This window comes from Phasianus colchicus, chromosome 1 (genome assembly GCF_987193195.1).
Source record: "Phasianus colchicus chromosome 1, bPhaCol1.hap1.1, whole genome shotgun sequence".
NCBI lineage: Eukaryota > Metazoa > Chordata > Aves > Galliformes > Phasianidae > Phasianus > Phasianus colchicus.
The window spans coordinates 187,551,752-187,575,076 of NC_143436.1; the positions used below are offsets into that span (position 1 = coordinate 187,551,752).

The 23,325-nt window shown below is 39.5% G+C and overlaps 1 protein-coding gene across 2 annotated transcripts; it reads right to left on the minus strand.

The window, feature by feature from the left end:
• Nucleotides 1-605: 605 nt before the first annotated feature.
• On the minus strand, nt 606-22,824 carry MTNR1B (melatonin receptor 1B). Of its 2 annotated transcripts, none has more exons than XM_031616095.2 (2): nt 22,585-22,824; nt 606-2,091 (listed from the first exon to the last, which is right to left on the minus strand). In XM_031616095.2, the coding sequence occupies exons 1-2, from the start codon at nt 22,799-22,801 to the stop codon at nt 1,223-1,225; spliced, it is 1,086 nt and encodes a 361-aa protein (XP_031471955.1). In that variant the 5' UTR covers nt 22,802-22,824; the 3' UTR covers nt 606-1,222. The 2 variants fall into 2 exon arrangements, with proteins under 2 accessions (XP_031471955.1, XP_089990169.1); XM_090134043.1 differs by lacking the exon at nt 22,585-22,824 and adding an exon at nt 10,655-10,729.
• Nucleotides 22,825-23,325: the final 501 nt, after the last annotated feature.

Here is a 23,325-nt window from a genome sequence, read left to right on the forward strand (position 1 = left end):
ATATGAGGCAAGTATCTCAGCTGCCGTTACAGTTAAAAGGGTTTTTTCATTCAGTCGCTCACTAGTGTCTACTGTCACTTGAGGCAATCTGAGCTATCATGCCTGGTGTCCAATTGCTATTCCAGATTACTACAGGACATATGCCACAATTTCCAGCCTGTTGAAAATGTGGCAATTATGTTAAAGTGCATCAAGTTACTTTAGTTGTACATTTTGAGGTAAATAAATGGAGCACAATGAAAATTCAGTTTTCTCTAAAAGAATTTTGCCTGAAGTACATATGTAAGAAAAAAATACATTACGTTATCATGAAATAGGGAAATAGAAATACAGTGTATGCATGTAAGAAGAAGTGTATGCATGCCAGAAAAGGCTTTGATGCTAATATTTACTTTCATATCAAGTTCCAATTGATATGAATAAGTATGATTCCAATTCATGATTCATAGAAACTACTACTGCCACCAGTACTTGCACAGAAATCTGATATTTTTCTTATGTATGGAAAACAGAGTATCTGATGCACCTTCTTTTAGAATCACAGAATGGTGGAAGTGGAAAAGGACCTCTGGGTCCACCTGATGCAACCACATCTCAAGCAGGGACACACAGAGCCGGGTACCCAGGACCATCTCCAAGCAGCTCTGGAAAATCTCCAAGGAGGAAACCCCACAGCCTCTGTGGGAAACCTGTGCCAGTGCTTCATTGTCTGCACACTACAGAAGTGCATCCTGATGTTTAGAGCAAACCTCTGTGTTCCAGTGTGTGCCCATTGTCTCTTGTCCTGGCACTGGGCACCACTGACGAGATTTTGGCTCTGTATCACTGAACATAAAATATCACTCTGCAGCCATGATGAGCTGCTGTGCCCATAGACAAGTACCCTTGCTGCATCTTTTGAGAACCAAATCCTGACCTTGGAGAAAGTATGCCAGGTTCCTACAGGAATAAAAACATGCCTCAAGTGCCTTGAAGTTGAATTCAACTCTCAAAAACAAAATAGTTTGCACTCATCTGCTGCTTTAATTTTGAAATGTATTTTCAATTGATATCTTGTATAAATTATGAATTATGAGCAATGTGCTTTACCAAGAAGACAGTATTCCAGTCACAAAGTACCATCCAAGTGGAAGGTCCCCCAGAGTCAGCAAGAATGACTAGAACATTGCAATTCTATCATTGGAGTTTTCTGCGACAAACTTTTGCATTAACCATCACCCCTCTACAAGGTATCAGTTTTCATTTGGTCATTGTTGTTTAAAGCAGGAGAGGGCTTGCTCTTCTGTCCATCAGTTCCTCCTTTGGATGTGTCCTGGAAGAAAAGCCTTGGCATCCACAGTGACATTAAAATACGTTTGTATTCATTCCGAAAATTCTGGTTAAGAAGTCCATATATTATTGCATTAAGGCAGCTGTTGAAATAGGCCATGAAGTAGCTTATAATGAATAACCACTCAGGAACTTTTGGTGCCATTTCTGAAGGATTAATGGCTACAGCCAGTCCTATGAAGTTTAGAGGTGCCCAGCAAAAGGCAAAAATCACAAAAACCACAAACATGGTAAGAAAGTTTCTGAAGTCACTCGGTTTCAGTCTTGGTTTTGTTTCTGACTTGACTCGTCTTCTAACTTGAAGCACTAAGACCCAAATTCGAAGGTAGCAGAAGCTCACAACCGTGATAGGGACGATGAAATGAATTACCACAACTGCAATTGTATAGTAGGAGCTTGCAGTCTGAACAAATGTGCATGAATAGATGCGTGGATCATACTTCAAGGAGCCGACAAAAAAATTTGGCACAGTTGCAATTACTGTTAATACCCAGATTAAAGAGACATAGAGCATTGTGTTCCAACAGCTATATACTTTGTCATAGGCAAAGCTATGACATATATAGCAATATCGGTTAATTGCAATTGCAGTGATGTTGAAAATAGAGCCTATCACACTTAGTCCCATCACAAAGCCACTCACTTTACAGTGCATTTCACCCAAAGTCCATCCATTGTGGAAAATAGCTAAGAGCACCAGTGGGTATGGATACAAGGCCACCACCAGATCAGCCAAAGCCAGGCTCACCACAAATGCATTACCTGAGGAAAAAGAAAGATACATAGACATAAGTCTGAAAGCAAGCATAGTTGTGAACATGAAGAAAATGAACCATATTATTTTGGATATCTGCAACATTAAATTATTGGTTATGTCGGCAAGCAGCAACTATGTAAGATCAACTGGGTCTGTAGAGTAAATAATTCTATCATTCAGCTTAGGCCACCATAGAAATAGCTGCAGCAACATGATGCTTCAAATTGTTTGGTGAATGGATTATACCCTCCTTTCCATTTTGTACTTTAATAAACATAGCAAGACATTACATAAGCTTGTGTTGAGTTGTTTCAGCATAGCTAACTCCACAGCTGGAGAACAAGAATAAAAGGAAAGAAAAAGTCTAAATTGCACTAGGTAGGCAGGCTACTACGTCACTCTAATCTATGACTAGAATACTAACAGGCTTGAAATTTATCAGGGGGAAGGATATATAGAAACAATATCTACTGGAATTAGAAGGATGTGCTGTTTTGTACATAATCTGAATGGATGCACAATAGACTAACAGAAATTTTCTGCATGAATAGCTGTACTGGAGTTATTTTGTCACTGCACTGACTAAGAAAGAGTGAACTTCCTTCACTACTTTCTATCAAAAGGTATATTTAATTATGTGCACATAGTAAAAAGGTGCAATTGCAAGAGAAAGAAAGCATTTAAATGTATGGAAGAAGCCTCTAGGCCTTTTTTTCTGATTATGTTCAAAGAAATTTTAGTGATATGCTCGAGATGTGCTGTCTTTAAACAATGAAATTTCAAAATGTTGTACAGAAGGAAACTATAATAAAACTGTGACATATTAAACTATATTCATGAAAAATGAGAGCCTTGCCATGACATGTAGTGGCTCCCTTGATTTTTAGGAAATAATTCTCTAGAGACTTCCCAGGAGAGCTATGAACTTTAGATTCTTGGTAGCATTCTTGAACTGAAGAGCAAAAGACACAACACCTTTTAAAATTGTGTGGGTATAACTATTTTTTGAAAAGAGCAATTAGCTGATTCATCTTAAAAAATTCTGAGATTTCTTGTCCTCATCTAGCAAAGTAGTTCTCAAAACATTTAATTTTAAACACAGAAATACTGCTATGGATAAGGATGCCGTTAGTTGGGGGACAGAAAACACAGAACCTTGTAGGATTACTTTTTAAAAAATGGCAGAATTTCACCTGTACATTATTTTCTCCACCTGCTCCTACAAGTCTACCTTTCTTAATTAGAACAAAGGAATGGTGAACTCTTTCAACTATTTTAAGAAAAGGCCACGAGCATCAGAATTTGCACACCGGCTAGGGAACTTAATAGAGCTGAATTACCAATGCATAGCCATAGAAACTTGGCTCATCTCAAGACAGGTGAACAACTTATTTTGGATGTTTCCTTGTAATAAGTTTAGCATCTTTTTTTTCACTCTTTATGTACTTGTAAAGTATACAAGTGTTTTCACAGCTATGGATAACTGACTTCGTAAACCCTGATTATACTATTCTAATGTATATTTATTAGCTTTATGATCTGTGAAGAAAGAATAAATAAATTAGGGAGAAAATTGGAAGGTAGTTTGTAACAATCTTCAGGTAAGTGGGACAGGAAGGATATAATTCTTTCCCAGAACACAACACAAAAAAACTTTACTTGAACTTGAACTTGAACACAAAAAAAACTTTAGTTACAACAGGAAAGATTCAGACTAGATGTGGAGAAAAAGATGTTAATGGCATGAGGAAGGAGGTGGTGGAACATCTTGCTTTGTGCCTGGCATTGGAGATAGTAAGAAAAAACTAAATAAACATTTGTCAGTACTGATCTGCTGGCCCTGGTTGGAGCACAGGAAGATGAAGGAACTTCAAAGGTCTCTTCTAGGTATAACTATGATAAAAGACAAGACTGAAAAAGCAACAAGGGCATCTTTATCAGAACATGTTTACATCACAGCAACAAGAATTTCTCTAATCATTTTTCCTCATATTCAGAAGAAGGTTAGAAAACATCTATGTTTTCATGAGGATGCGTGCTAAAATCTAGTCACAGGGCCTCCTAGCATCAGCTTATACTTAAAATGTAATTATTTGGTTAAAATCAACTGAGCACTCAGCTCCTTCAACCATTTTTGGAAATTAACTGGAAGGTATATTTGGCAACTGAATATCAAAACTGCATATGTAGTTTAGGAATTCTTGCACTGAACAAGGACAGCTAGCAATGAATCTGTCAAAAAGATAACATACCATTTTACTATGTAGGAGAAAGACAGTACATTATCTCTAGAGGCCTCAAGCAGTTTTTTACTGTTATGGCTATTTAAAGGTTTGGGTGTTAACACTGTGTCACAAGGTAAGATCCAAAGTTTTTGTCTTTCTATGTGGCTGACTATAGAATGAAGTTTAATATTATATAAGTGCAACCTACAAAAATAGAGAGAAACTTCTCTAATTCATAAAAAGTATGTAATCAACATTTTGGAAAATCAAAGTTCTTAGATGTTTTTTAAGTGTTTTGAGAAAGTAAGTGTTCCTTGATACAACTAAGAAACAGCATTTTGAATGACCTTAATAACATTCACAGAGTAATCAAAGAGGAAACTTTGGGCTATCTGACAAAACAGAAACCACAGAAAGCTCCTCTAGTTGTAATGATTGTCTTGATAATTTACCCAATAGATAAGCCAGTAGATTTCAATTTCATGAGATTGAATATTATATTCATTTATAAGAAGTGCATTTGCTCACTGGAATGGAAAGCCCACTCAATTACAAGAAATACCTACCAGACACCAAACATCTAGCCAAGGACTCAAAAGTTACATATCTGTACTGTTTTAAATTTTGATAGCTAATCTGTCTGAATGCTTTGTAATCCTCTTTAATTTCTAAATAACCTAATTGAATAATCCACTGGTGTTCTGTTCATCAGGGTGTACAAATGCCACAATGCCTCTTTCTCTGCTACTATCAAACTAGGGAAACAGTTTAGCAACAATATAAGCCGAAAACAGAGACATGGAGATGGTGAATGAATAGTGAATGAATGTGGCAGATTTTTTGAAATACCAAGAATTGATGACTATGGATATTTCTTCTATTCTTCCAGTTTCATGTTCAGACCTCTATGGAAAATTTAGAATTACTCTTGCAGATTTCTTACTTCATTTTGTCTTCTTGTGGAACACACAAGGAATGCTCTGAAAGTAATGCTATTTTGTTACGTTGGCTCATGATGTCAGAGGTGGATGTTGGTGGTATTGGCAATAGAGGCTCACCCTTCCCACCAATATTCCATTACATTTTGTTGCCATTTGACACATGGGAGCAGAGGAGCAGTCTGACAAAATGGTGCCTGACATGGAAGTACATAAGAAGTAAAGGTGCTTTATTAAATTCTCCTCGTGGAAAAAAAGGCACCCATTGACATTCATTGATGCATGCTGAACATTTCTGGAGGCCCAAATAGTGGATGTGAGCACAGTGAGGTGGTGGGTGGTGCATATAAGCAATGGCAACAGTGACATGAAAGACAAGCCATGTTCCAGACGGCCATGCAGATTTTTATGAGAGCAGCATGCAGGCTCTTGTTCATCGCTGGCAAAAATGCATAGATAATGGTGATGACCACATAGAAAAATAGTTCGTTCCTCTGCCAGGCACTTGCTCCTGTATTAAAATAACCTTAAAAAAAAAAAGGTTCTGGAAGGCTTCAGATGGCTTTTTTGTTGTGATAGACATATAAAAACAGAATCTGTGCTCAGTTTCTAGACAGCCATCTAGTCAAAGGTATTACTTCAGGATGTGTGGTTTCATTCATTCTGTAAGCTACTTACATATAAACATTAAACATAAATGCATATAGAACACTTTTATTTCCTCTGATTTTTAAAATGATAGCAAAATACTCAAGTGAGTCTAATCCTTTAGTTCATTAGTGTAACACATTAAAGGGGAAAAATATGTTTTACTGTCTCAATTACAGCTTCAAATTTCTGCAAGTGATATTTCTTCAAGTCATATGCATACAACATCCCTCTTCAGCTGTGAAGACATCCCTTTCTGATAAAAATCCTAATATGAAGCTCAGTATTTGTTTCTGGCTACCAGAAATAGAAATCAAATATAATTTTTATGTTAATGTTATTGTCTTTATTTAAATTATGTTTGTATAACTTATCTGCCATTTAGACCTTTTTAATGAACAATGAAGTAAATGGGAGAATTGCTGTAGATTTAAAGGATCCATTAACCAGACCATTAGAGATATAATAAATAAAAACCTCTTATTAATAAGAATGTGAAATACTGAAAATAATTTGGTACATATAACAATAACAATAAAAAAGCAAACACTAGAATTATATCTGGATATATTAAAAAAAAACAACCAAGTCTGAACTTTCATAGCTCCTACAAATTTTCAATGAACTGATCTTACCTTCAGACAAAGAGAAATAGCAGTATGGTAATCCCCAGACATGTTAAGCCAGGATTCATTACATCAAATGTCTGGTTTGATCTGCTGTTTGAGTCTAAATCAACATGGATGGAGATCAAAAAGGCATATTCAAAAGAAGAAAACAGTCAATCTCCCAGCCAAGATGACTATCCCTTCTCAAATTCCACTTGATCACAATTAGTGATTTGTAATAAAAACTATGCAACTTTGTTGCGTGGAACTTCTGTAGTGCATCTTTTTAGGTCCAAGTCTAAGTCATTTCTGAGCTCCAGAAGAGGAGTCTCAAGGTCTGGACCAGATAAAAAAAGAAACATACTCAACTAAGAACAAATTGGTATAAAAATGACTTCACGAGTCTATGTCTCCAGTCACAAATGTATGAGAATAGCTCTGAGACTAAAACTAAGGGCCAAACTGCTCAGGCAAATCTTTTATGGCACAGATTCTTCTAAAGACCATTCAAAGTGATGAATTAAGGTGTGAATTATAAGTTTTCCAGTTCAGAGTTCAGGATTTTTGCAAAACAGATTACTACTGTGATGGAACTGTGTAGCTGTTACCACTCCTGGAGCTTTTTTGTTAAATGTGAGTACATGTGGATCTTTACTATATCTTTAGCTGACAATCCTTACAGAAAATTCATTTATTTTTGGCACATTTTCTGGAAGGATTGTATAAATGAGATAGTCAGAACTTCTGTTGAATGTCCAGGTTGTGGCTTTTAAATGGATGTTCTGGCCTTGATTGCTGGTTCTCGATGCTGCCAGTGATACTTACCTTTTTCTGACCAATCAGAATTTCCCAGAGAGTTGTAATTTCGATATTTCTTGCAGCTCATTTGAGGGTTGGCTTGAGGGCAGTCCTCCCAAAGTTTGCTTTTTAATGTGGAAAGTAAAACATGACTGTGGGGACACTGAAGAACTGGTACCAGGCAGGTAGCCAGAATTTAGGATTGGGTAGGTTTCTGTTTCTATTTCCAGAGTGCCCCAGCTTATTTGGCTCAAAGAGCAGGCAGTGAGTTATTACCTGCCCCTGGAGAAAGGCTGATGCTTTCCCTGCTGAAGAAAAATGGAAGTGGAATTGAGTGTTAACTGTGCACCATGATTTAATTCTCTGTTGTTCATGGGATACTGCTATGTAATAATCTTGGAATGCCAGGTGCTGATCTGGGACATAAGAAACCACAGAAGTGGGAGAATCACATGGTCAGTGTAAAGCAAATAAAACTGGAGTATATTAATAGCATGTGGATGTCTCACATTCCTCACTGTCTGTTTTTTTTTTTTCTTCTTTACTTTAGGATTCTTTGATTATTATTTTTTTAAAGCATTTAAACTCCTGCAGTTTTTCACTGTTGGTTTAAATAGAGATCCTTTTAATCTGATTAAAAGCACCTGTGTCCACTCTATTTTTTCTCATAATCCATTAGGAAGAATAAATCACAGAACCATAGAATAATTCAAGTTAGAAAAGACATTCAAGTTCAAATCCAACAATGAGCCTGCCCTACCAAGTCCCATCACTAAACTATGCCCCTTAGTTCCACATCCACACATCTCTTAAAATCTCCAGGGAATGTCCACCTTTCTGAAAAACCTGTTCCAATGCCTAATCACCCTTTCCATTAAGAAATTTTTCTAGATATCCAGTCTAAACCTCTTCTCTCTTCTGGCACAACTTGAGACCATTTCCTTGCATCCTATAATTGCACCTATAATTGTGCACCCTCCTCACTGCAACCTCCCTTCAGGTAGCTGTAGGGAGCAATGAGGTGTCCCCTCAGCCTTCTCTTCTCCAGCCTAAACAAACCCGCTTCCCTCAGTTGCTCCTCATAACTTTTGTTTTTTAGTTCCTTTAGTAGCTACATCACTCTTTCTTGAAGACTTGCTGAAGCCTACACATCTGGACACAGCCCATGGCTACAGCTTATACATATTTCTCTCCAAAATCTTCCTACCCTCAAGCAGATCAACACTCTGGAATAATGAGATATCATCCACAAACTTAAGAAGGGTGCACTTGATCCCCCTCATCCATAACATTTACAAAAATGTAAAATAAAACTTGAGGCCTGGGGAACTCCATGGGTGAGCAGCCCCCAATTGAAAGCCATTCACAACTACCCTTTGGGCCCAGCCATCCAGACAGATCTTCATCCACTGAACTGAACATGTCCTGGCAGCCCAATTCAGATGTAAATCCACTCAGTGTCAGTGGGAATGAAGCCAGCACAAGTGGACACTAATAGTAGGTGGAGCAGAGAATTATATCTTTTACATTTTGATTCCCTGTGACACTACAAGCAATAACCTTGGGTATTCTTTGATAAAAAATACTAATGTAATCTAATGTTCAGCAATCTGTTACTAACAGAAAGTTTCACGTAATCTGGCATAAGAGAATGCCAGATGGATTTTGGTTTTCATTGAATATAGCTGTTTAAAAGCAGTTACAAACTCCTTTGCTATTTTGTTTCATAATTTCAGAAATTCTGGGATATATAGCAGACAGATGTAATGGAAAGAGACAGGTGATAAGTTTTTGCTAGAAAGGAGGTATTTTGGAGACTCTGGGAAAAAAAAAGTACCGTAAACAATGAGTTGATGCTGAATCTTTGGCCTATTAAACATTCAGATTATTTCTTTTTAGGAATGTATGTTCTATGAAATTGTACAAAATATTTGGTGTTTGGTGAATCTGAGTTATTTTATGCTATGTTTAAGGGAAATTATCTACAGTCACTGGAAATACTACACACAGAGCATAAAGGGAATATTTAGTGTAGGAGTTACCCTTTTCTTGTGAAGCTCTCTATTGGCTTTGAGAAAGCTTTCTGTTCAGAAGAAATTCAGGCACCCTTGAAAATCAGAAGTCTCAGTTCCTGTCAGTTTTCAAAGTCTGGAGTACAGACTACATAGGGCTTAAACCCTACTCATCCACTTTCTGGATGAAAGCACCATGAAATTATGCAGAGAAACATATTTCATTTTAAGAAAAAATGATACAAATACCTCACTTTGAGATATTTTAGTGGAGAATGCTTTGTACACCCCTTTTTCAAACTTTCTTAAACTCCAATGCAAAGTATACAGGTTTCACAGGACTAGAAGCTCAGAATGTAAAAGGGAGCTTGAGACTGTAAAAGGGAGCTTGAGACTGAAGCTTAGTGACCAGCAGACTGCTGGACTGGGACAGATCCTGGTCTTCTGGACTATAACAAGGAGTTGAAGCTGGAAGCTACATTTTCAGGAGATGATTTTTAGGCTGTGGGTCTCAGGTGTCAAGTTCCATCCCCTCTACCATGGCAGGGCCACCAACCTCCAGATCTGGTAGTAGACCAGGTGGCCCAGGGCCCCATCCACAACATCTCTGGGCAGCCTGTTCCAGCACCTCACCAGTCTCAAACTAAAGAACTTCCCCCTGACATCCATTCAACATAATGTTGCTGAAAAGGGCTGTTTTTTAATATGTTTTTGATATTGTGACTTTGGTGTGCTTGGCAGCTTGATATGTGCATACCTTAGAGAGCAAAGCTTCAGATTTTTCTGTTTTGTTAAACATGGAACAGTTCGTATCTGTTCTAAGTTTGCTGTCATGAATCCCAGGTTCAAAAAACCTTTTTAATGCTGTGCCGTTAAGAACTTTGTAAAGCCTTCAGATTTGTTACCTCTAGGTTTATAATTGTGCTAAACTGTGGTTTCCTCTGGTGCAAGTATTCATGCTGAACACAGACGGTGGTGACTCTCTATTGCCACCTAGTGCACTAGCCAAACCAGAGACAATAAATCGCACCGTCTAACGGCAGAAGGCAAAAGCAAGTGGCTCGTTCTTCCAAAGCAAAAGTCTGATGGCTACTCAGATAGTATGTTCATGGGGTTATAAATATTTTTGTGGGTTTCTGATAATTTCTGAGACAGGATGAACTTTCCTGGTACTTTGAGTTTTTCCAAGAGAAAAGGGGAAGTTGAAGGTGCACAATGGTCTTTTCTAGAGAATCTGCTGTTGCCTAGTAGTTGAGACACTGACATGGTAGAAGACCTTTTATTTGTAAAAGGAGTTGAGCCTATGTCTTTCATGGTCCCAGCAGAGTGCCCTACTCACCAGCCCTGCTGGTCTTCTTGGGTTTCTCTGCGTGTCTAAGCTCATGCGTGTCTCTAGGTTGTGGTCAAGAATTTCACCCTGAAACAGAACGCACAGGTTATCACTCATATTGTAAAGTGCTCCTCATAAGTCTGTCTTAAAGTAAAAAAATATTTTGATTTAACAGGTCTGAAATTGAGACAGATGCAGAAGATCTCCCCAGAAAACTATTTGGGAAGAAAGCGCAAGGTTCATAGGCCTTACTGTTCTTTACTGGATAATGCCATTTCTGTAAGGCATACCTTGCAAAAAATGAGAGCCTGTCCAGCACACTGCTCCAAAATGACACAATATGGGGTTCTGGTATTGAGGGATGGGGCAACAGATGAGCTAGAGTTATTAAGCAAAGATAATAGGATTCAAATCAGACAAAAGTGGTGGTTGTTGCAACAGGTAGTAAACCTGAAGAACTTCTTATTCGAGGAGGATCTTGAATGTGCAAAAAGGTTTACCTGTCTTAAAGGAAAGATTGAAAAAATAGTTGAAGGAAAATGGAAATTCACTAAAAAGACGATGCATGAGATTCAGTAAATGCTCTGAGCTGAAAGCAATAAAAAAAAGAGAGAACACAGGAAATATCATATGTGCTTGTTCTGTTCACAGTTTTTTTCCATGAGTGTCTGCTTACATCTACAGGTAAAGAAAAAATATGAGGCTACCCACGTCCTTGGTCCGTACCAACACAGCTGCTTTCATGATGAGGTCTTTAAGTTTCAGTGACACTAGATGGAAGCAAAACTTCCTCTACATCTCCTGCGTTGTACTGATCTGAGGTGGTATGGTGCAACATCCTCACTCAGATTCTTACCAGCCACTGCTCTAGACAACCAGACCATTTTTGTTGACAGAAGGTGTGAAGGGTGAATAACCTTTTTCTTTATTTCTATCCACCCACAACTGAGCTGCATTTTGCAGCAATCAGTGGTGAAGTTCTGTTACACCACTGCTCTTACAATGAAAGATGTTGTCTTCAGGGTGGTCAGGGAAGGGGAAAGGCCCCCATAGTTATCAAGAGAATGTCATTGCCAAAGGTGACCATCGGTTTTCAGACAGAGGACAGACTCATTCTGAGTGCTTCCCACTGTGGGCACCACTGATGAATTAGCTTAAAAACCTCCAAATGCTGAATACAATCACTGAATAAAAACAAAATACTCTTGCTTTTTCACTAATAAAGTAAAGGAGCTGTGTTTCCTCTATCTATCAGCACACAGCATCAGCTTAATTTTTCTCACTTGAAGTAATCACAACTGTTGACTGCTTCAAGTGAGGGAGAATAGGAAACCTACAGGAAAAGCAGCAAGTATAAAAACTCACTTGCTGCTGACAAAGGGGCCAATATGAAAAGTTGTGGACAGTAAGGTTGCAATCTAGTTGGATCCTGTAAATTGCTAGATAACCTTTTTGCTAATAACATACTTTTTTTTTTTTTTTTCAGTCTCTCAACACTCTATTGCATTCCACATACAAAAAGAAAAATATGTAGCATTTTGTAGTCTGTTATTTTGTTAAAAAACAAAAAAATACAACTCTCTTAAAATTAAATTTTTATTCAGATTATGAAGGGCTGGAGTATGGAAACAAAGAAAGGGAATTTCACTATTGAAAACTGGACAAAATTTAATTCCGTTCTGGCAGGTGTTGTATGAGCTTGTGAGGCACTGGAATGTGTTGCCAGGGAAGTTGTGGAGACCTTATCTTTGGAGGCATTCAAAGCCAGGTTGGATGGGGCCCTGGGCATCCTGAGATAATGAGAGGTGTCTCTGCCCTCAGCAGGGATGGTCTTTAGGTTCCCTTCCAACTCAAGCCATTCTACAATTCTATGAAAGACTACTTCATCTTCTGTTACCTTCCCAAAAACTCTTAGGCTCAGTAAACACATAACTGCCTTTGCTACTGTTTTTAGCCTGAATTTGTGTCAAATTCATGCAAACATAAAAATGTTTTTTTCTCTCTCTCTTAAAGCAACAAAAATTGTTCAGGTTCTTAGGATAACTTATCTTCTACATTCTTTTAGAAAGGAGGACGGAAATTTGAATTATGCATGTGTAGGTAATGTGAAAAAAAATAATATTTAGTTTTGTCTAGCTGATTGACTTGTGTTTTTGGCTAATATTCATTAGGAAATTAATTAAATTTAAAAGAAAAAAACTATAAAAATACTAATTTGAAATATAATTAAAATAATTTGAAAATATCACAGTTGCTTAGACAATTCATCAGATATTTCGAATGAATAAAATTGAGATTATTGCTGACTAAGGGAGATATTGAGCACTACCTAGTCAAGAAATTTAGTTAGCCATGATAAGGTGCATTTTTGAGTCTAGCAAATCCTTTAAACAGAACAAGGCATTTTAACCAGTAAAAATGTTGGGATTTCTCCTTATGGAAATGAAGACATCATGAATTAAACTATTCTGTAGGACTTCCAGTGAAGGATTTTCAGCATGTGGGAGACATACAACCAATAATGAGCAGCAGTGAAGCATGTACATATAAACCAGTTTTGCTGCTCCCTACAGTATGGGATTCCTCCCAGATATGTTGGGGGATCCAAAGACTTGCAATTATTTAAAATGTTCCCAGGTATACAGCACCTGGGAACATCTAATATTGGGATTGTGCAGGTTGAAAAGCTGCCAATGCTTGTAACATTCTCTGGAGTCTTTTTTTTTTTTTTTTTTTTTAATCTGTTTTTTCCTTCCTGTTTCCTATTTTGTGGAATAAGTAAGTAGATGACACTTGGTGAGCATGGCCATTATGAATCTTTCAGTCAGGAAAAGTCTTACCCCTTTTGTTCTTAGCTTTTAGAAGACCTCATCACTGCACATGCGTATAGAGTTGAATGTCTTCAGAAGCTGTTGTCAGTCTGTGCCATCTGCTTCTTTTGGAAACAGAGTCTTAAAGTAAAGTACACTTGCATGATTCATCTTATAATGATACTCATAGGTTTGTAAACAACACTTAAATAGATTAATAAATAAAGTGTTTCAAAGAAAGTGATCATGTATACTCTGCTAACGCATTGTCTGGTCTGTGTTTCAACTTAATCTAAACAAAATGTGTCATGATGATTTCCTAAATTTAGCTCTTCCCTCCAGTAAGTCTTGCAAAAAGACTGGAAAAAGCTCAGTTCAGCCTGAATTGTGATTTGGTGAGCAAGTTAAGCGAAGGGTGGTAGAGATAGGAATATCAACAGGATTGTTGAAGTTGGAAGAGATATCTGAAGATTATCTAGTCCAAGTCACCCCAAAGAAGGGTCAATGACAGCATGTCATTCAGGGCTCTGTCCATTGGATTCTGACTATTTCCAACTGTGGATACTCAACGGGCTCTTAGGGCAACTTGTTCCAATAAGGCAGAGATATACAGCAGATTTACTTTTTTTGCTAGGGAATAGGGGAAAGATTATGTTCATTTGGCATGTGGATGAGGATTCTACTTGATATATGGTACTTGATTCTATACTTGATATAACAGGGGGCATTTAAAATTATATCTGCCAACAAGTAGGTAGAAAAAAGATGGTCACTAACAAAGAGAGAGAGTTCCTTGGTTAGATTAGAGCAGGTGGGAGTTTGTTTCTTTGTTTTGACTACGATTCTGTCTTCATATTCCACATGGTAGCAGAGTCTGGACAATCTCTATCTAGACATAATGGTCTGAGCCAGAGAATTTGGGCCAATCTGGGAGGCAGGGAACAGTGTTGAGACAGCTGCACAGAAAGCAGGAAGTAGCACCAGATTCTAACAAAAAGAGTTTTGAAAAACAATTCCCATTGGCTTGAACAGGGTCAGAATTTCCCTCCTTATCTAGATATTCAAAGATAGGTTCAACTTACCCAGTTTGCAGAACCCTCTTCCATATGCTACTTTGCTGATCTTCTTGAACTGTAAACTTGGTGAGGGTACAGTCTGTCTCATCATCCAGGCCATTAATGAAGATATTAAACAGTGTTGATCCCCAAAAAAACCCTGGAGGACACCACTAGTGACTTGTTCCATCTGAGTTTTGTGCAACTGATCACAACCCTCTGGACTCAGTCATTCAACCAGTTTTCAATTTAGCTCACTGTTCACTTGAATTAGCCCTACCTTATCAGATAGTCTTAAGAGGGTGCTATGGGAGAGTGTCAAAATTCCAAATGAGGTCAAGGTAGACAACAGCTATTGTTCTCTCCTGATCCATCAAGCTAATCATGTATTTGTAGAAGGCTATCAGGATTGGATAAGCATAATTAGCTTCTTATAAACCCAATCTCATTACTACCAATTACTTTCTTGTCCTTCATGTGTTTAGAAATGGTTTCTAGGATTAGTTAAATCCTTGTCAGTAGGAAAACTGAATAGAATTGTCTACTTCTAAGAACATCAGAAGAAAGAGTCCCAAAGACTATAATGATCCCAAAGACATCACCACAGCCAGGATCTGTACAGTGTGAGTCGTTATATACCCACAGGTTTTTCATTATGCAGTTAATACTCAGTAAAGTAGATTATTTTTACTCTAATAAAGACAGTCTGAGCTATGAGGCAGAAGGAAATAAAAATACCTAGACTGATTAGTTAAAAAATATTCGTAGTTGATAGCCATTTGACGTAAGGTCTTTTTCATTATTTGAACTCAAATTAAATGTTGTGTATACTGAGATAATTGGAAAAAATTAATTGCTTTTAGTACAAGAGGATGCTGAGAATTTCAGGCAGTGTATAAGCAAACCTTAGAGATAAGAGGATTTTCTTTATAGGTACCTGTCTTTTATGCAGGGATATATTTTCCCCTTCAATGTTAGCTCTGAACTTATAATTTGTTAACATAATTATATTTACAAGGTTGATGCATTAAGCAGATATTTTCCCTATCTTATTAGTCAGACTGCAAAATCCAGTGGTTGCATGTGATATTTCCTGACAGCTGTTGTTGCCCTCATTGTGCAAATTTGACAATCTAAGAAAACAGATGACAGATGTGACATGAAAGATGTGATAGAAATGGCAGAAGGAAGATGATGTTTGTGGAAGTGATGCAATATTGGTATAGTCTTCGTGTATGTATTTAAATACTGAAAATTGAAGTTAAATTCAGTTAAAGTCCATAAACAGCAGCCAAATAAAATTAGTAACATTGTGAGAAGAATAATTTTTTTTCTCTAGACCTAATTTAAGCATCATGTATTAAACAGCATAATCAAATATATCTATAATTAATAAATAATTAAAAGAGAATGCCAGTAATGTAGCTTCTAGAAATCAATAACCTTGTTCAATGAATGTGTTTAGGCTAATATTATCTCCTGTTATGTCAAGATCAGTACTCAGGTGTATGTCAGGAAAACACTGACTCTGATACAGCTCACTGTTTATCAGTATTGTTAACAAGAGTATTTTAGATCTACAAGAGCAGTTAAGAAGAACAACAAAGTTGCACCCATACTTTCATCAGCTTTTGCTGGAAATCAACTTCATGCCCCTGTCAAAGTGGAAATGTAAAGACCAGAGCAACTGCTCAGAATGCACTACCATAATCTTTCTTCCTTTCCACAAAGGAAAAAAAAAAAAAAGTCTTTTAGTTTTATTAGCCCAGCATAATGTAGCTATTCTCATATGTATTCTTGAGAACCAGGCAGTGTATTTAACAGCAGTATTTGCTTGTAAAGGATATTTTAAAAGAAGCTAAAATTTGGAGCACAACTGAACGTATTCTGTTACTCAGATGAAGTTTGAGTTGGAATAGGAATAGGATTTACTCCTAGAAACAGAGAATAGGTTGTTACTGATTCAGTGAGTTGAAAACAGTCTTCTATAATATCCTCAATAGAATGGTTTAAGCCACTGAGTAAATATCTATCTACTAAGAGTAGCTGAAAACATTACAGCCTTTTAAAATGAGCTGTGCTGGTTCCCTGTGAGTAGATTTGGTCTTCTAGCTCATTGGCTGATTGTGTCAAAGAGCATCATGAATCCTTGAAGAGATTCTGCTGGTTGACCCAAGAATAGAGCTTTACTGCAGAGAGGTCACGCCTCATGCAATCAGCAAGTATTGAAAAGGAAAAGAATGTCCAGAGTCCAGAAGAGAGCCGGCTGTAAAGGAAATGCTACTAAGACACATAGGAATTTGCATATACAGCTGCAGAGAGAGGTCCTTCTAATTTCTTGTCTCTGACGGTGTGTTTGCGCTGGATATTTCAGGGAGATAAAAGCAAATATTCACAGAATAGCTGGTAGTTGTTTCAATTTACAGATGGAACGTTTAAGAAGGGACTGAATGTGGCCTCTCGTTCTTCTCTCAGGAAGAAAGAGCTGACTACTCTTTCGAGGAGGGAAGAGCTGCACTCAGATGAGCAGCTTTGCTATGATTCCCTAGCACCTGTGCTGGTCCCACCTCTAGTACCCACTTCCCCCTTCCTTGCTGCAATGGAGTACAACTGCTGTTTCATTTTGCATGAACAGCAGTAACTTTTGCATGAACTTTGCCATAACTTTAACAATTAGTCAGAGAATAATGACAAAAAATAAAATACTACCAATTCACCTCTGGAAGATCCATCTGTCTATCACAGACTAGGTGCTAACATGGCACCTGAAATTAAGGCAGGGAGTAAGCTGGAGAGGAAGAATGGATCAAGAAATCTCTGCGCTTTTTAATCTCACCTGTAGGAAAAACTACAGAAGCAACATTTGGTAGGAAAGAAGAGACAAAGATGCAAGTAAAGGAAAATGGAATAAAATTCAATATGAGCTAATTTAAAGAGGCTGTACGAATCTTATTACTTAATTAAGCATTACTTAATAAAAGCTAGAGTTTGTGCACCTGGAAAGTTGCTCTAAACTGATCTAGCTTTGGAAGCCTATTTGCCATGGTATCACACAGTCTGCTACTACAGTTGCCTGGACAGTGATGAAAGAAAACTGTTGTACCAGAGATATCCTTCATTGGAATAACTTTGTCTGATTCAGAAATATTAGGTCACAGAACACAGAGAGAAATAATGTACTGTGACAACGCAAAGTTGAGACCCTGTATTAATATAGGGAAATGTCAAGATCTGTTTTTTCTTGAGGACTAAAAGAGTAGAAAGTGAATGAATTATAATAGCATAAGGCATGAGGCCAGGTGCTGAAAGAAAAGTAACTGCAGGGACTGAACATACAGAAGAAAAAGATGAGCTGTATTAGTGAGTTACTGTACCAAGAAGAGTCATTTATACTATGACTGTACACACTATAAATTAGCAAAAACTTGAATTTTAAAAGAAGTTTGAACTACAGAATTATTATACTGAAAATCATAGAATAGCCTGGGTTGAAAGGGACGACAACATTCATCTAGTTTCAACTCCCCTGCTTTGTGCAGAGTTGCCAACCACCAGACCAAGCTGCTCAGAGTATTGCGTTCAATGAACTTGTGTGAATGTTGAAATCATGTCCCCATGGATTGCTCAGTACCAAGCAGCTTCAAGGCTAAAGGTCTTGGACATGAGAGAACATGAGGGCTTGCTGGCCACACACGCTCACAGAGCCAAGATCCACTTTCCAGAGCTAAGATCCAGCTTTCAAGAAGTCGGAGTACAGTAGTTCTGTTAGGCAGGGTCCTATCTGAAACCAAAAATAGTAAGCACCCATGTTCTGCTCATCAAAATATATTCTTTTCAGCATCAGTGTTGACATTCAAAGCCAAATTTTCCAAGTGGTTTCAGGACCCAGGAAAGATTTAAGTTGTATCAGTCTTATTTGGATCAATGGGAACTTTTGGAGGACTGACAGTGAGGAGAAGAAAAATGTGCAAATTTAAAAATGTAGCTAAGCAAGCTACTAGAAGAATTACATGATGACTTTGAATTCTCATGTTTATTTCATCCCACCACAAGGTAAATGTCTACACTGAGATAGTTCCTCCAGATTCTTTCTCTTTTTAAATAGAAAGAAATAAACACTTTTGTGCTCTGAATCGTGCCGAACTAATGTAGACGCCAAAAAATAAGTTGGCTGAATTGTGCCCCAAAAATGTTTACTTCTCTACTTAAATTCTAAAGGGAGCCCAAAGGAAGAAGCTCAGAAATGGGTATCTCCATTGTAGTCTTCTAAAATCAGAAGATATAAATTCCACCTGAGGAGATGGCTGTTCTCTGTCCCATGGAACTTGAATTGCTGTATCCAAAGATATGAAGAATAATTGAAAACAGCATATAACACTGGGGAAAACTATATCACAGATAGAAATATGAAGTCTACAGAAAGGAAAATAGCAAGGAAAAAAAGAGTACAAGATTTGATTATATTATTGGATATTTTTATTTAGTAGAAAGATGAGTTCCAAAATTACAATTCTATGTGCAGGAATGTTTTACTTTGTACCAATGCCTATGCATCTGAGTAGCATGTCCATCTCTACAGCCACACACACAAACTCACTCATTGGATTTAATTAACATGCAAGTGCAGCTATGATCACATGTGGGGAAAATACCATGAATTTTTATTTGAAAGGGTATTAGTATTACTGTGCTGTGCTAGTTGTTATATATAAAAAGGAAAGTAGTAAAGGAAGAGATTAAAGTGGGTTGACAAAACATACTAGAAATATCACTTTCTGCTAATGCGTTCTTTGGCAGTGCACCAAGGTTAATATTAAGTCTTCTGCTGAACCAAAAGGGTCTCAAAATCTTCTCTACTATTTGAAATGATATTTGAGTTAATGCGTCTAATTCTCATTTCCCACTGATTTTGCAGTTTTAAGGCCAGTGAAATACAAATGGGTTGCTCTATCTCCCTCCCAAGAGAGATGTCTTGTCTTTTCCTACCTTCTGAATTCTATCATCTTGGGATCTTACACCAGCTGTAATGTTATGGTTAGAGCTATGCCTATACAAAAGTATGCCAAAATTCTTAAAAGCATCTAGTGATTTTCAGTGACTGGATACACCCTCAGGACACTTGACCACTCAGCAGTGACTATTTAGCGTACATGAATTTTAGCACTGGAAAAGTTTAGTGCTTTAAAAGCTGCCTCCAACTGGGCGCACTTAAATGAAGACACAAGATCAATAGTCACTTTTGAAAATTCAGTACACAGTGTCAAATAGAAAGACAGGCTAATTTATTTCATTCTGACATACAAAATTTTCTTTCATTTTCTAGTGTGTTGGACTAAGTTACTTCCTCTCTAAAATTAGAAATTATAAAAGCATTAATTTCTGTAAATTCAGTCACTTTTAGAGATCAGAAATTGCTCAGCCTCTCACAGAAAGGCTGGGTGCAGTTATGTAAGAAGACAAGCATGTTGATTCATACCAATTATACTATGCACTACTTGGAAGAGCCTGCACAAATTCTCCCCCTCCTCCTCCAAAAACAAATCTAAATGTAGGAAAGAAGATTCTGTGTGCCATGAAGCAGTCTTTCCATTGTATGGCTGGCAACATTCCCACTGTTTAAGAACTGAATGAACAAACTCTAAGAACATCAGTCCTAACCATTCTCTATTTCTCTTCTGCTAAGCATAACACTTACCAACCTAAAGGTTAATGGGTCATCTTATTCAACTCCATTCTGTGTCTCATACTATATATCAGCATGAAAAACAGATTTGCTTTTGACCAGGCTTTCAGGAGAGTGATGTGTAATTAAATTGTTTGCAATAATCAGATTTCTTTGTAAATCACTGAACAGAACATTGGTAAGTCCTGAAAATATGATAAAGCCTTGGTTTGCTCTCTGAATAGAGGATTACTATTTGTACTGTAGAAATTGTTAGAGCTGCTTAATTTATTTCTTATAAACCAGTGGTTTATTTGAAAGATCCCTACTCTCACTCCTCCGGAAGAATCACTATCATTAGCTACTTCAAGGGAGAATCAAGCATTCACAGTGCTATCACTCCTTTTTCTTTCAGTCATCTAGACCTTCTCTCTGCTGCCCACAGGCTTTCTACTGGTTTCATGTTGTAATAAGCAATGTCGTAGAGAGACAAGAGTAATTCATCATGTCTTTTTCACCTCACCATTCCATTTTTTCCACACATCCCTGTATCCTGCTAGTACTGGCATGTTTCTAGTTGGCTCAGAAAGGAGCAGCCCTAGGTCCACTTATTGATACATCTTTCCTTGTCTGAAGGCTCCTGAGCAATGCCTCAGCTCTCCATCACTTCCCCATTCTCTCCACCACTTCACCAACAGCACTGTTCCCTGCCTCTGCTCACTACTTACAAAATTTTCTGAGTACATTTATCAACCTATCTCCTTTCAGCTTTATCCCCAAGACACATCCCTCCCTGATGGCAAGCTGGAGACTGGCAATTTTAAGGTATTTAACTTTATGAAGACTACACTGAAGGAACTCCCTGCTGTTCTTCAGGATACTTATCAAAGATTAACAGATCAATGAAACAGGGTCAGTGATAGCACATAAAGGATGACACTAAAAGGAAATAAATTAGTATATATTCAGATTAGATAAGAAGACTGTCTTGTTTCATCAGCCTTCAGACACCATGGAGCACTTTAATCAGCATCTTAAAGCTTATTCTTCCAAGCAGCAAACTCTTCCAGTCCAACTCCTCCCTCTGCTGTCATTGAGTGAAGGAAGCAGTCCGGAGGAAATCCCCCTCTTGCTCCCCTTTCGGCCGGGAGTTGATGGCTGGGACCGGCTCCGCGTTCCATCGCAAGCCTCCCGAAGCCCGGACCGGGGGAAGGGAAGCTCTGGCGGTGCTCCCTTTCCCGGTTCAGCACCGGGCATCGCTGTCCTCACCTCGGTACTGCTCTGCTGCTCTCGATAACTGTTCAGTTCTCTAGAACACGCAGTTTAAGTACCAGTTAAACGCCGAACCCAGTGCATATAGCAGCTCCTTCTCCATTTCTTCCCCTGGGAGACGTCTCGTTTCTTTGCAATGATATTCTTAAAAATTTATTTAATTAAAAATAAGGGCGAATGAGTGCACTGTCCCAGGTAGTAGGAGATGCTGAAACACTGCACGTGGAATTCAGGAGGAACTGTGATCCACAAAGAAAAAAAAAAACAAAAAAACAACCGGGAAATTCAAGCACCCAGTTACCCAGTTCCTCCTCCCCTTCGTAAGGCAGCATCACGCTGTTAGGCATGAGGTCGGATAGATGCAAGATCATACAGTTGTGCATATGATTTCACAGCTCTCAAGCAAGGTTTTGCTGCCCGGAACACGGGGCAGACAACACAGAACGAGGTCATCTTCCCAGGACCTGAAGCAGAGAGTGGTATCAGAATGCCTCAGAGCCCGCTCAGGGAGCTGCGGGCACCCCGGGGTCACAGCCCTGTGTGTGGATCTGATAGAACAAGTCTGAGGGGGGAAAGGGAAACCCGAGGGGTGCGATTGGCAGTGATGTGGTTGGAGGCAGGTGTAACCTGCCCAGCAGAGATGAGAAGTTTCACAAAGCACACAAAGCCACTTTCTAGCACATAAAGGAAAAAAGAAAACAACTATAGACGTGACTCAAAAAGAAGGAAAATACTTTATTTTGGTCGGAGGACACATGAGCAGAGAACAACAACGTCGTGAAGGACTGCAGCAAACTCCAACGAGCAGTCCAGAGCCGGAGCTCCACTTCCCACACACCTCACCTCAGTGCTCCGGGCAAGTTCCTTCTTCATCCCGTACTTTTAAGCACTGTTTAAAACGTGACATCGATCCCCCCAACAGCAGCAGCTCCACAAGGAGCGCACAGCGCCTCATTAAGAGCCTCGCAATGACCCGCACTCGCTAGAGCAGCGCGCAGCGCGGAGGGACCCACAGAGCACTGGGCGCCCGGAGGTCCCGCGCACATCCCTGTCTGAAGGGGACTTTCTGAGCCCCACAGACGGGCTCTTCCCCTCAGAGCGGGGCGCCCGCTCGGCTCCGGGTTCCCGCTTCTGCCTTACCTGAGTTCCTGAGCTTGCGGTTCTTGAAGACGGACACGATGACCAGCAGGTTGCCTAAAATATCCACCACGGTGGTGAAGATCAGCACGCTGGAGAGAGCCGTCACCACCCAGGCGGGCCGCGGGGCGCCTCCAGCCGCCGCCTCCCGCTCCGCCGAGCCGAAGTGACCCCTCCCGCCCGGGTCGCAGCAGTTCCTCAGAGATCCATTCTCCAGCATCGCTGACGCCCGCCGGCCGCGCGGCGGCTCCGCCGACTGAACGCGCGGGCGGGCGGGAAGGCTTTTAACGGCCCCGCCGCGCGCGTTGCCCCTCACGGAGCTGCCTGGGAGGGGCCGGGGCGGGGCTAAGCGGAGCCCCGAGGGGGCCGGGCACGGCCCGGGGGCGGGTGCTTCACCTGGGGCACGCCCACGGCGCCCGGCGGCCGCTGAGAGCGCGGGCGGCGCCCCGGGGTGAGAGGGGAGAGCGGGCAGCGCTCCGGACGGGGGGCTGTGAGGCGGCAGCGAGGCGGGTGGCCGCGCTTATTAACGCTGCTGAAAGGCTGACAGCTCCTCGCGCTTCGCCCAGCCCCGGTTCCCTCAGCCTCCGCTGTAGTGAATCTCCGCTCTCCGCGGCGGGTTTTACCCCGTGCCGTGTGAGGCTGTCAGCTCAAGGCTCGGGAGCCCCGTTCCCCTCACCGACCCGTCTGGCCTCTGGGCTCAGCGCTCCCAGGCGGGGTTTCCCCCGGTGCCTATGATTTCCGTGC